The sequence below is a fragment of the Pezoporus flaviventris genome, unplaced genomic scaffold (assembly GCF_033815535.1).
Source record: "Pezoporus flaviventris isolate CSIRO_AGI_PZ_B2104156 unplaced genomic scaffold, CSIRO_AGI_Pfla_v1 ptg000026l, whole genome shotgun sequence".
Classification (NCBI taxonomy): Eukaryota; Metazoa; Chordata; class Aves; order Psittaciformes; family Psittacidae; genus Pezoporus; species Pezoporus flaviventris.
The window spans coordinates 440,058-452,814 of NW_026892574.1; the positions used below are offsets into that span (position 1 = coordinate 440,058).

The 12,757-nt window shown below is 51.5% G+C and overlaps 1 protein-coding gene across 4 annotated transcripts in view; it reads right to left on the reverse strand.

Moving 5' to 3' along the window:
• Positions 1-2,327: 2,327 nt before the first annotated feature.
• The window catches only part of RAD54L2 (RAD54 like 2), a 53,657-nt gene continuing 43,227 nt past the window's right edge, over positions 2,328-12,757 (reverse strand). For 3 of the 4 annotated variants that reach the window (XM_061458257.1, XM_061458258.1, XM_061458259.1), the window contains 11 exons: positions 12,243-12,494; positions 11,519-11,637; positions 11,097-11,212; positions 10,022-10,121; positions 9,471-9,676; positions 8,139-8,314; positions 7,235-7,431; positions 6,924-7,120; positions 6,356-6,445; positions 5,709-5,801; positions 4,390-5,490 (listed from right to left, as the gene is read on the reverse strand). In XM_061458257.1, the coding sequence (XP_061314241.1) occupies positions 4,502-5,490; positions 5,709-5,801; positions 6,356-6,445; positions 6,924-7,120; positions 7,235-7,431; positions 8,139-8,314; positions 9,471-9,676; positions 10,022-10,121; positions 11,097-11,212; positions 11,519-11,637; positions 12,243-12,494 (2,535 nt within the window). In that variant the 3' untranslated portion in view covers positions 4,390-4,501. Of the gene's footprint in view, positions 2,434-4,389; positions 5,491-5,708; positions 5,802-6,355; positions 6,446-6,923; positions 7,121-7,234; positions 7,432-8,138; positions 8,315-9,470; positions 9,677-10,021; positions 10,122-11,096; positions 11,213-11,518; positions 11,638-12,242; positions 12,495-12,757 lie in introns of those variants that run through there. The other variant, XM_061458260.1, reaches the window with a different exon arrangement.

Sequence of the window (12,757 nt, forward strand, 5' to 3'; positions counted from 1 at the left end):
GAAAAAGAACCCCAAACCACCAGAAAACCCCAGATGAGACTCAGCGATGGATTCCTTCAGGCTCCCTGGGTCTGCCAGAGACTGCAGCTCCGAGCCCGGTGCCACAAGCAGCCCTGTGGTCTGGGAGGCGGCAGGTTGCTCTTCCTCCCTTCCACCGTGTCCCCTTGAAGGGAGCACTTGCTCTGAGTCACAAGGAGCCATCACCTCACTGTATCCTAACTGGACTATGTTCCCCTCTTAACTTCTGCCCCCCGCCCCAGCCCTCCCACCCCGGTCCTTCCAAGACTGGATTAACAAAGTTCACTGCAGTGTGGCGAGAAACACCGGCCATGAAGGTATTTGCTGAACTTGTCCCTGTTGGCCTGGAAACCACCCACAAACCAACAGCAATTCTCTTGCATTCACCAATTTGCTGACATCATTAAGCCAAAGTATGAAGTGAAGCCCCCATGGAAATCCCATCCTTTGCTTGCTGGAATATCGGCTTTCTGTGAGTACCTGCATCCACCCCACCCAGGCACCCCAGTGCCGTCAGTGTGCAGCAGATCCTGCCCCATCCATGGGCCAGGCTGGGCTGTGTTGCCCCCTCCCCACAAACCTTCCCAATACCCCAAGGTCTACACCGTTAGGAAGCAACAAGAACATCAAGACTGAGGTACAGCCGCAATCCCTCTCCTTGCCCGGGGCATTATGTCCTGCAGCGGTACCCAGCGTTCATCCACTGTGCCCAGGAGTGGAATCCTCCCACCTTAAGAGGAGGGCTGAGGGCTGGGTGCCAATGTGGGGGGCAGCTGGACACCCCCACAGCCCTGTGCTCAGAGATCTTCTTTAGTGTCCAAACCCCTCAGCAGAGTCCTGCACTGCTGCCCTCAGCGTCACCCAAAGCCCTGCCACCAACCGGCAGCTGCTTCCATCCGGTCATTGGGGGACAGAAACTCGGCAGCAAAAGTTAACCTGTGCAGGGATAGCCTCTGTTCTGGGCTCAGGGAAACCCAGACAGAACCCCCTGCAGCACAACCACGTGCTGAAAAGGAGTAAGATCTGGGGAGGGCAGATGAGAGGGAGAAATCCCATGGGAGAGGGGTTTTAGGGCTCAGCGAGGTCCCCCCACTTGGAAAGCCCCATCATAACCCGCACACCCTCATGGCATTTGTGGGGTGGAGGAAATCCTTCCCACCGTGCTGCAGGTGCCTCCGGTTGCCTTGGAGCACCCCCAGCTGCTGCCAGCCCCCAGCCAGGGTATCACTGTTACCTCTGTGACCACCTCCCAGACAAGGCTCTGAGGGGCTGCGCGGGGCTGGTGAGGGGAACAGAGGTGCTGCATGGCCCCACCGTGCTCGGGATAGGTGGCTGGGGCTCTAACTTGGGTGCTTGCTGCGCAGGGTAACCATGCTGTGGCTGTCTCAAGCTACAGATGTATCCCAGCACAAGGAAGCCCCTCGCAGCTGGTTGCATCGGGGGACAGACACGGCACGGAAGGGCAATGAGGGGTCTTTAAACTGCCATGGCCACGCAGGAGCCAGGAGAGCCCTTGCACTTCACCCTGGTGAACTGCCAGCCCATTGCACAAGCATGCATGGAGTGGGCTGCCCAGGGAGGTTGTGAATGCTCCATCCCTGGCAGTGTTCAGGGCCAGGTTGGAGGAGGCCTTGGGTGAGATGGTTTAGTGTGAGGTGTCCCTGCCCATGGCAGGGGGGTTGGAACTTGGTGATCTTAAGGTCCTTTCCAACCCTAACGATTCTCTGATTCTATGACTCTATGCACCCTGCAGCAGCCGAGTGCTGGCCACCGACAGAGGAACCCCTGGAGATCAGACAGCAGCATGGGATGCACCAGGGCCCACTGAGGAAGCCCCGGGTGCTCTCCTGGAGAGACAAGGAGCAAAGAAAACAGCACAGGCACAGGTACCACATCCAGAGCCGCAGGGCCAACTGCCCCTGCTGCAGCTTTATGCCTTGTCCCAGCACAGAGCCACAGAGGACTTGGGAGGGTCCCTCGGATGAATCCCACTGCCCTGACTGCCACCCATGAGGACAGGGGCTGCAGCAGGGCCCTGGCGAGGGGCTGCTCCCACTCCGGCCTCCCGCATGCACCCGCAGGTCTCAACACTTGCTACTCTCGACAAGGAAAGCCCTTGCCTAGGTCCATTCCCCAAATCCACCGGCAAACTGACAGCCTCACAGGAATGCAACGGACATCTGGGCAAGCTCGTCATACAATCAGTGTCACAGGGTTGTGCATGAGGTGGACACACAGAGCACAGGAGGGCACGACTCACAGATGCAGCACTGTCAAGTCTTTGGAGAAACTTGCATGAACACCATCAGTTAATTTGCTTTGTTACTTTTGTGGGGGGGTTTGATTTTTATTTCCATGGTGCATCCAAAGACAAGTTGTCCAGCAGTTTGCTCAGAACCCCTCGGTTTTCAACTCCTAGGATATGTTAAAGAAGAAAGCACTATTTTAATGTTTGTTTTCTTTTCAAAAAATAATTAAAATAATTTGCATAGCTAAACTGTTGATCTAAGGCTTCTATGAATGGTGTGGTTACGTTTGACAGACAATGTCCATTGAACAGAGAAAGACACTAGGAAAGCCCCATAACATCTTTTATTATGATTTTGTAATGCACGTGTGCACACACCCCCCTCTCTCTCACTCAGGAAGTGAGGTCCCAATCTTCCATCGCCCCTTTGATGGAGGATGTCAGGACATCCTGCCCTTTCCTACTCCTAGTTTGTCCCAGCAAACACCAGTGACTGCAGCTTCCACAGCTCAAGAGGTCCCCTACAAGCTACCAGTGCTCTAAGGTCCCAGGAACATCCCACGTAAGGAAGGGACCACATCTGCCTGGTAACGTACAGACGCAACACAGAGATTCCTGGATTCCAAGTCTCCATCCTAACATGTTCACACAGTCACACACACCAAGGCCAGCTGCAGTTGGGTAGCCCAGCCTCTCCTTAGGAGCCCTGCACCAAGGTAAGCAGCCAGAATGTTTGCTGTCAGGGCTAGGGCCAGCCTCTGCTCCCATGTGCAGAGCAGGTCTGAGCCAAGCACAGCAGCTCTGCCTTCCTAACTCCACATGCCCCACAGCCCTCCTCCTCACTGGGAATGAGCATGGGAGGCTTTCCAGCCTTTCTACTTGCCCCAACACAACAAGAGGACTCCATTCTCTTTCCAGCTGCTGCAGAACACGCAGAGCAGCTCCTCCCTGCTCTGACATGATCCCCTGATGGGCACATCCAGCCAACATGACACGGCTCAGAAACAGGCAACCTCCGCAGCTGGCCCCGCTTCTAGGCTATGCTTTGGTCAACCAGCTGCTTCTCCCCACACAGACAACCCAACAAGCAACCACTGCGTGATGGAGGCCAGCATTTTATTTTTTAACATGGAAATGAATTTAAAAGTAGAAAGAAAGACTCCTCCAAACAATAAATACTACGCCTTCAAGAAATAAATTAATGAAGAGATTCTGTGCAGGGGGAAGTTGCTCCAATCACAGATTCAACAGCAACCAGCACTGGGTCCAGTGTGTGTGTGTGTCCCCAACCTTTTCCCTTGCCTTGAACTGTTCAGAAGCAGCAGGGAGCCCACCTCCTGTGGTGGGCCACAGCTGGGTGAGACATGGCCATGGAAAAGCCACAGAACCAGGGAAGTCGCCAGGATTCCCCTCTGATGGCCACTGAGACATCTGGGATTGCTCCACTCATCTGGCACACAGAGCTGGCATCAGAACCACAGGACCAACCTACCTTGGATGGGACCCTCCCGAAGGGTCCAGGGGAGCCCCCACCAGAGCCCTGCCCTCACCACTGCAGCAGGGGCTGCCGGGAGCCCTCACACTAGCTCCATGCAGATTTGAAGAGGATCACAAATTGTTTGTGGGGTGTTTTGTTTCTTTTTTTCTCTTCTTTTTCTTACATCAATCCCACCCCCTATACATGATGTAGAAGCCCCCCCCACACTCCCTCCCCAGTAAAAATACTTCTTCCCCAACCTCTGCTGGAGTCACCCCCCCACCCCCAGCCCACACCTCCAGGAGTGAGAGAAGTTCACAGATAAGGCAGTTCGTGTGAAAGGGAGCTCGGCCCTGCCAGTGGTCAAGCCTGTGCCTCCAGGCCTGAGAAGGGCTTTGACTTGCAGCACCAAGCCTCCCCCTTCCAGACAAGACAGAGAACAGTGACAGACAGACAGACAGAGCATGGGAGGGAGGCACTCCTATGGTTTGCATTGCTGCTCCCCTCCTCCCCTGGCTCTTGCTCCCCTCGGCCCCAAGGCCCTCACGGGTCCACTCTATCCTCCCATCTCCCAGCCCCTAATACAGTTCAGATCCTTGACAGCTAAAACAACAACGAAATAAAACGAAAAGAACAAAACCACCCTTCGCATCTTTCTCCACCTGCTGCAGTGGCCCAGAGGGGAAATCCTGACTCCCAAAAAGGTCCTGCAACTTTTGCCTCCTGGTAGAGCTGAGACCGAGCAGGAGCCGGGCCCATTATTTCCCTGTGATCTCTATAACATCGTCGTCTTTGTCCTCGTCATTAGAGCTGCATCCCACCTCTGGGACCTCCTGGGTTTCAAACTGAGGCACCTGGGACCGAAGGAGGCCCCCAGCCGGGTAGCCCGAGTGAGGGGACATGTAGCCAGGGTAGGCAGATGCCATGCTCCTGGGAAGGCTGCTAGGCAAGACGGGGGCTGGGAAAGGAGCAAACATCCTGGGCTCGGGCAGGAGTGACTGCGTGAAGGGAAGCGAGTAATTGGGCAGCACCCCTGTCAGAGAAGGGTTTAGCATGAATGAGGGGACGCTGGCGGTGACTGAGGTAGCAGCAGAAGAGCTGGCGGTGCCGGCTGTCAGCAGAGGGTCAGTAGTCACAGGGAACACCAGATGAGGGTCTGGGAGTAAATTGGGCAGCTGGTAATAAGAGGAGCCAGTGCCCATGTATAAGGAGTTTCCTGGTTGGGAGGCAAATGGATGGGTTAGGTTGTGGTTTAAAGAGACAGGAGGCATGGTGAACCCACCAGAGACGGGGTACCCGTGTTCGTACGGCTGCACGGACGATGGCAACTGCCGCTTCTTCTGCTGCCTGCGGGCTTGCTCCTCTGGAGCCGACGGTGAGGTTGACTTGCGCTTGTTGCCCCGTAAGTCCAACACTGAGTGGGCATCCACGTGCTGGCTGGTGGCTGGCAGGGCTGAAGACACGGAGGGAGCCATGCAGTGAATCCCCACATGCTGCTCAGCTCCTCGGGCTGCTAAGCCGGGCGCGTTGTCCATGCGGGCAGGGAGGCCTTGTGCTGCGTTGGTGCTGGGAGAGCTGTGCCGGGACTCCCGGGCAGCCGCTGCCTCCGCGTACTGCTGCAGCTCGCTGATGATCTCGGGGCTGTCAGGGGATATGGGCCGAGTGAGCTCCTCTGCACTGGGGAGCTGCGGTGACGAGGCACTGTGTCTGCCATTGCTTGTGGACTCCAGTGACGAGCTCTGGGAGCCTGGAAACAAAGAGACGGAGGAGGTGAGAAAGACGACCCTGGAGAAAAACCTGGGCGCAGAGAGGCAACGGCAGAAAGGAAGGTGGGGATGATCACAGGGAGACTGTGGGGCCGCCTCTGAACACAGGCATGATGGAACATGGCCAAGGAACACCACCCCAGACACTCAGGTAGGGAAGCATGTGAGTAAGCCCCACACAGCGCTCACGAGCCCCTACCTGAGGCAGCTGTTCGACGGTCTTCGTTGCCCTTTGGCTTCCCAGTGGTCCGGATAGCAAAAATCCGCCCATCACTGGTCCGGATATACGTCCCTGGAACAGAGGCAGAACAACTTCATTCATCCTGAATCCATGAGCCTGTGAGACTGCCGGGACAGGAGTAGGACAGCAGTGCTGCATAAGGCCAGCCCACAGATCATGCAGGGAGGTCAGTGAGGGGTTTCTGCCCCCTTCCTCATTCATCACTTCCACTTTCAGCTTTCCTGTGTTGGAGCTCCTCCTCCCAATGTGCTGTGGGAGAGAAATGTGGAACTTCATGCTTGAGACTAAGTTTGCTCTGGGAGCACCAGGAAGTGTTTCACTGCCACAGTATACGCAGTATGTGTTGTGAAAATGAGACGCCAAGTCACAAAGTTCAACAGCTCCTCTCAAAGGCATGAGCAGCCACTGTTGCAACAGTCCTGACACATCAGCTATGGTAGCACACCCAAAGCATGGGCTGCAAGCAAGCCACTGAAAGTCTAGATCTCCCCCTCTTCTTGTTACTTTTCCTCTCAAGGGACTGATTCATGCTTTTACATCCTTGTCTTTGCTAATTAGCATTGGCTAGGACCCTATCCACAAGTCTTACCAAGACAGAGACTTACCTTTTGTCCCTCGGATGATGTGGATGCTCTCTCCAGCACTGATTCTTGCCTGTACATCAGTGGATGTGTTCGTACCAGGAATCACAATATCTGGCAGTGGGGAAGGAACAGAACAGTGCCCATGAAATCACATACCAGGCACAGTCAGGAGTGGGGAGGTGTACCACCAAACCCCTCAGCTTCAATACAGCTGTTTCTTCTATATGTGCTGCTAGAAGCAAGCCCTGGGTTGATTTCTGAGCAGCATCAGAAGGGAGCAGAGGCTCCAAGGAAGCAAAAGCCATGCTGCCCTGGCACAGCATCTCCCCTGTTCCAACAAGGACTATTGGTGATGGTACTTAAGGCCCTCTGATGGGAAATTCACTCTAAACAACCCACTAGGCCCATCCCCTTTGGACACCTGCAGGGAAAGTCCCCCAGGTACAGAGGAACCACTCAAATGCAGAGGTCGTATCAGTGGTTCTGATGGCCATCTGCCTACAGCCCATGAGGGCATCAGCAACTCACCCTACCCCTCAATTCACCATGGGCATCACAACTCAACTCGCTGTGAACATCAGCCACTAACCTGTGGTGGTGACAATCTTCTGCACAAAGACACCAGCTCGCTGTAGATAGTTGATGGGAAAGTTGACAGCAGGGTTGGAACTTGAGGTTGATCCTGCATTGCCTATGGGGACATGTCGAGGCATCATAGGAATGGGAGTGGATTGAACTGGGCGGACACTTGCCACTGGCTTGTCCTCACCCTTTAGGGCTGGTCGCCTAGTGAGAGAAGAAGGAGGAAAGTTCAGTGCCCCAACTGACAGGGATAAGCATCCTCTGCCTCTTCATTTCATGTCTACAGCACAGGAAGAAAAGGAAGAGGCAGGTACTCACCAATTCCTCTGGCTAAAGGCAGGGATGCTTGTCAGGCTCTGATCACTGGCTGGGTAATACTGTGCGTAGGACGGCCGGGTATAGGGGACGGATGCTCGCTTTTCCTCCTCGTAGCTCTTCTTGGCTGCTTTCTTCTCTGCCTTGGTCAGCTTGTGCTCCTTCCGGTCGATCAGCAGTGACTCATGCTGAAAAGGCTCCTGCAACCCCACAGCACCGGGGTTTTGACACCAATACACCACAAGAGGGAACCAACATGCCTCAAATGGCAGCCACCCCGTTCCTGCATCAGCACGGCTCCATCCCAGGCAGGAGCAGTGGAGACGGGAGCTGGAGGCAGAGCTGGGCACGGCAAAGCATGCGTGGGGCAATGCTTGGATGTGACCAAAGCTCAGCTTGAAGAGTGAGACAGACAGCTAAGCCATCACTAAGCCTGCCCAGCCAAGGTCATTGCTTACCATGAGCACACAGTAAAACCCACAAGCCAAAGGCCAGGCTGAGCACAAGCACAGAGACTACCAAGACACTAGCCACTAGAGCCCCATGGCACTCAGTCACAGGCCCACTCTGCAGCACCACCCTGTCAGGGGAACTCTTGACAACACAGGCAAGTGCTGGCTGTCACAGCTTTGTTTTAAAGCCACACCAGGGAGAGAGGTGGCAGCAAGCTGGGACATGCCACTGCCACCTTCCCACCCAGCACCGAGTTGCCCTACACTCGGCACCCAAACCTAATCAGGACAGAGGTGGCTCTAAATGTGCAGAAGATATTGCAAGGCTCTTAGGGCTCTCTGTAGAGGATTTTTTACCTATTTGCACCAGCACACACATACTCCTGGCCACCATGTCATCATCACCCAGTCAGACTCCTTTAGACCTACTGCCTGTGCCAGCAGGCTGATCTTACCTTGGTGATGAGGTGAGGATACTTGAGACAGGCTAATTGTAGAACAGACTCCTTTATCTTGCTTGGATTGAGGGAGAGCTGAGCAGGGTCAGATTCCTCTTCCACAAAATGCAGCAGGTTCTCCACCTCTCGCCGAGTAAAGTTCAACACTGGGTTCAGATCATCCACCACCCGATCTGGAAAAGGGAGCGGAGTGAGCAGAGAAGGGAAGTGATAGGTAGTGCTGCCCTTCCTACACCCCTGCCCTAATAGAGCTCCCTCACTGCCATCTGCAGCATCCTCAGAAGCCTTCTGCAAATGTCAGGGCAGGAGGAAAAATCATCAGCCACATTCATAGATAAGCCTGCTTGACTAAATCAGGCTGACAAATGCCTTGTCCTCCACACTGCACAGCAATGCAATCACTGGGCTACTGGCATACACAAACATGAAGCTAATTACAGATGATGTCCCATCTCACATCACAAAATGGAAAATATACAAGCCCTGAGACAGAACTGCAGCTATGTCAGCATGTGCCCTCCCAGAATTCCCACTAAAAAAGCTCAAGTTAATAACCAGGAACTGAAATTTTTATAACTCTGTTGAAAGTTCAGAAATACAGCAATGGTCCATCGCCCACAAGAGCCTAAAGTTTTCTTTGGACATTCGTTCCTGCACACAGGGCAAATGGGAGCACATGGAGAAAACATTCATAGCCAGGACTCTCCTGGGAGCCAGGCCAGCTGCCAGGGGTCTCCACCTCAAGTGCAAGACAGCATACTGATCATGCTGGGCTGCTGTCTCTGGAGTTAGATTTGGAGACAAAGAAGGACATGGGCAGCAGAACTGTTTCTGGGTCACTCCAACCCTCAGCTGCCTGCTTTATGACAGCAGCTTGACAGCTGGCACAAGCCAACACAAAAGGTATTTCTGGTACAAGCGCAGGTCAGAACTGGAATGAATTCATTATTCTTGGCCCTTAAGTAAGCACTATCAGTCAAAGGTATCAATATGTATTTTAATTTCACTATTTCCCCCTCTTGCTGCTGGAGAAATTGAAGCACAGAGCTATTTAATGAATAATGTCCAGTTTAAGACAGGTTGTGCACACCCCCCCTGCAGGATGCTGGCTCTACAACCCCTACTGCTCTGCCATGAATTGCTTATAGGATGTCACGTCACTTTCGACTCATAAATGTCAAACAAAGCCCTAGGATAGTATCTCTGTCACTTCTTTGGCTGTTTCTCAACCTTATGAAACCAGAGGTTAGGAAAACCACAGAAATGGAACTTAAAGGATCTAAAAAGACTGAAAACTAAAGAGTGGAGTGCCATGTCCCTCAACATTACCTGACATGCCCTGCTTGGAGATCTGACGGTCATAGATCTTCTTCTCCAGAGTGTAATCAGAAACCAGTCTGTAAATGTGGCATGGCTTCTTCTGCCCATAGCGGTACACTCGGCACACGGCCTGGGCGTCATGGCATGGGTTCCAAGAAGCATCAAACACCACCACTCTGTTTGCTCCAATGAGGTTAACACCCAAACACCCAGCACTGGAAATGAAAGGCAAATTTCAAACTGCTGCCTCGGCCAATTTTCAAAGCTTCTAGGCAGGGACAATCATAACAGCCAAGAGTCCATGAAACACCTATGGAACATTCCCTCCAACCATGCAGGTAACTTCAAACCCATGTTTGGTTTCCAAGACTGCTGTTAAGTGTTGCAGAGGACTAAGGCTAAAATTCTACACCCCTAGGGAATTCAGAAGCAGATGGCACTATCATCCCATAGAGTCCTGAGACCATGTTATGAAGAAAGTTAAGAACTGAAACCTCATAAGCATACAGAGCATCAGTGCGCGAGTTCTCCACACTGGCTTTCTGCTCCAGCCAACTTACCGTGTGGACAAAAGAAAGAGCCAAACAGAGGTGTTGCTGAGATCATTAAACTGGTTAATCAGTCGTTCCCTTTCTGAGGCAGAGGTGCTGCCATCCAGTCCTGAGGAGGAAATTAAAGACACATTTCAAAGCTCTGCATGTCTGGGGGAATCCCATCAGGACAAACCCACTTCTCAAACACTGAGCTTTGTAACTTGCTCAGAACCAATTACAAGTCTTCCTCAAGTCATGCACTCCTGGACCTCAGCTGGGCCACTCTGTACCTCTAATTTGCCCAATCAGGCAGGTGCAATACAGTCAGCCAGGCTGGGATTTGTTCAACTGAAAGATCAAGTGAAACATTACTCAAGCTTGCCAAGTCCAGGACTGGGAGAGCTACAAAACACCTAGCCCATTAAGGTTCTGTATTAGGCAAGATGGACAGCAAGCAAGAACAGCAGGAACAAGAGAAAGCAAAATAATGAAAGCCTTTGGCAAACCCCCAAAGACTGGATTTGAGCACAGAGAGTACTGGTCTAAAGGAGTGCAGGGGGGTATCATCTCTGTTCCTGGGCAGCAGCTTACTTCTGGCAGCTCTGCAAAAATCAGAACACCATATTCACTGCTCCTCTCAGTCCTGGCTTGTAACGTAGCCACACAAAACAACCGCCCATGCCAGGACAAGATTTAAAGCTGGGGAAGAAGGGAGGAGGAATTCACAGCCCTGAGCTAGTGAAAGCGTTCCACGGTGATTCTGGCTTGGGAAGCAAGATCTAGAAGATAGCCATATAGGAAATAAAAAGTATCTTTTGCAACTTAAAAAAGCACTAGTAGGTGAGTTGCTAAATATGTCTAACATCTTCTAAACAAGATGTTGAAAAGAGGATTTAGAAATTATCAGTTATTTGCTATCTAACTGACTGTCTTCTCAAGCACCTAAAGTAGGAAATCTGAAAGAAACTTCATCAGAAAAATGCTTCAAAAGAGCATTTTCATGCACAGGGACAATTACAAGTTGGAAGGTGACTTTCAGGAATTAGTCCATCACAGAGGATCAAACGTCACCCCGAAAGAGAGGAGGATTGGTTGCACTCACTGTAATAGTTGATGTTTCGGACCCAGTTGTGAACTCCTCCATCTGAGCCTGGAGGACTCGGCATTGGTCTCTTTGCCAAAAACTCTTCAATGACAGATAAGGTAGACAAGCTCTGGCTGCAAAATCAAGATCTCTGTTCAGGAGAAAGCCCCACAGCAGCAAAGGTGGAGAATCAGAACTCTTTCCCAACCATTCCAGCACTGGTGGTTGTCAAACCCCATTTGCAGCAGCACACCTCTCAGTAATAAATGATAGTGGCAGATGTATAAAATCCATGGAGGAAAAACAGGATTTAATACAACAAAGGAGAAAAGGGGAACTGCCACACTACTCCCCTTGTGTAACAACCTCCTAGTACCAGGAGGGGTCCAACTGCTCCAGCATTTAGTGACTCTAGGATCAGTGGTTGAAACTTTGCTTACCTGAAGACCAAGATCTTGTCTCCAAGCTTCACACTTTCTTCAATTAGGTGGAAGAGTAACACCATCTTAGGTGAGTTCTCCAAGACTCCCGTCTGGTAATCACACAAGATGTCTTTGGCCTACCAAGAAACAGGAGACTATTACAGGTGGAGTTGCTCATTCTCTGTTCAGTTCAACAGTGAATGTTGGTGAGAGAAATAAGTCATTGCAGAGAGGTTACAGACATTCAGTTGGTTCAAGTGACAATGTTCCTCCCAACTACTGCTGCCTACTTCACATTCCAGAAGCTCCAGATGACAGCCTTCTTGGAGTATGGACGAATGAGCATCCTCTTAACCTTTCATGACTCTTTATCCCAAGACCTCTCCTTCAGCCCACTAAATTTACCACCATCTTATCTAGATTAAACTTTACCCTAACACCTTTTTCAAACAACGAAGTCCACACCCTTTTTGGTCAGATGAAATCAATGGTATAGAAGAGTGCTGCCTGCACTCCAGCCTCAGGAGAGTCCCCCAGACCCCACCGTAACACCTTGCAGACATGCTTAGCAAGATGCCATGTGGTAAAGAAAAGAGAAACTCCCAACTCTTAAAGAGAAGAGTCCTTTCTTTGTCCTACTTCTGAAAAATGCCTTAACAAAAAGAGGTACAGTCTTCCAAAGTATCTAACTGATGTTTATCATAACACTCCAAATGAAGAGTTTTCTACCACTGGTACTCACCCACTCGTAAGTAACGACCTGATTTGCTCTCTCCTGAAAAGGGTTGAAGCCAACGCTCTGGAGGAACTTGCTGTTGGTAGCTTCTCCAGCTGGTGATGCCAAAGCATTACTCTCTGTTTTGACTTTAATTCCCTGAGGCTGGCAGCGGGAATTAGTACTTGCTGTGCCAAGGTCATCCACATCTAAATCCTGCTCGTTTGCCAGATTTTGCTTTTGCAGAGCTTCATACAACACATCTGGATGGTTCCAGATCTGAAGGGGTAACAAAAGAAAGTGGTTAGGCCTGCGTTGGCCTGCTGCTTGCCCATGATTGTGGACTGAAAACTCCCACAGCTATTCAAAGGAAAGAAGTAATAGTTCAATCATCTCACCATCCCCACATGGAACTGCAAGGCACTGCAAAGAAAACAAGTCTGACTGCATTAAGGTACTGAAAACAGGAAACATGACTCTGCCACAACACAAGGTATAAACCATCTTAACTCAGGCTATCCCAACTTTAAAACTGCTCAATT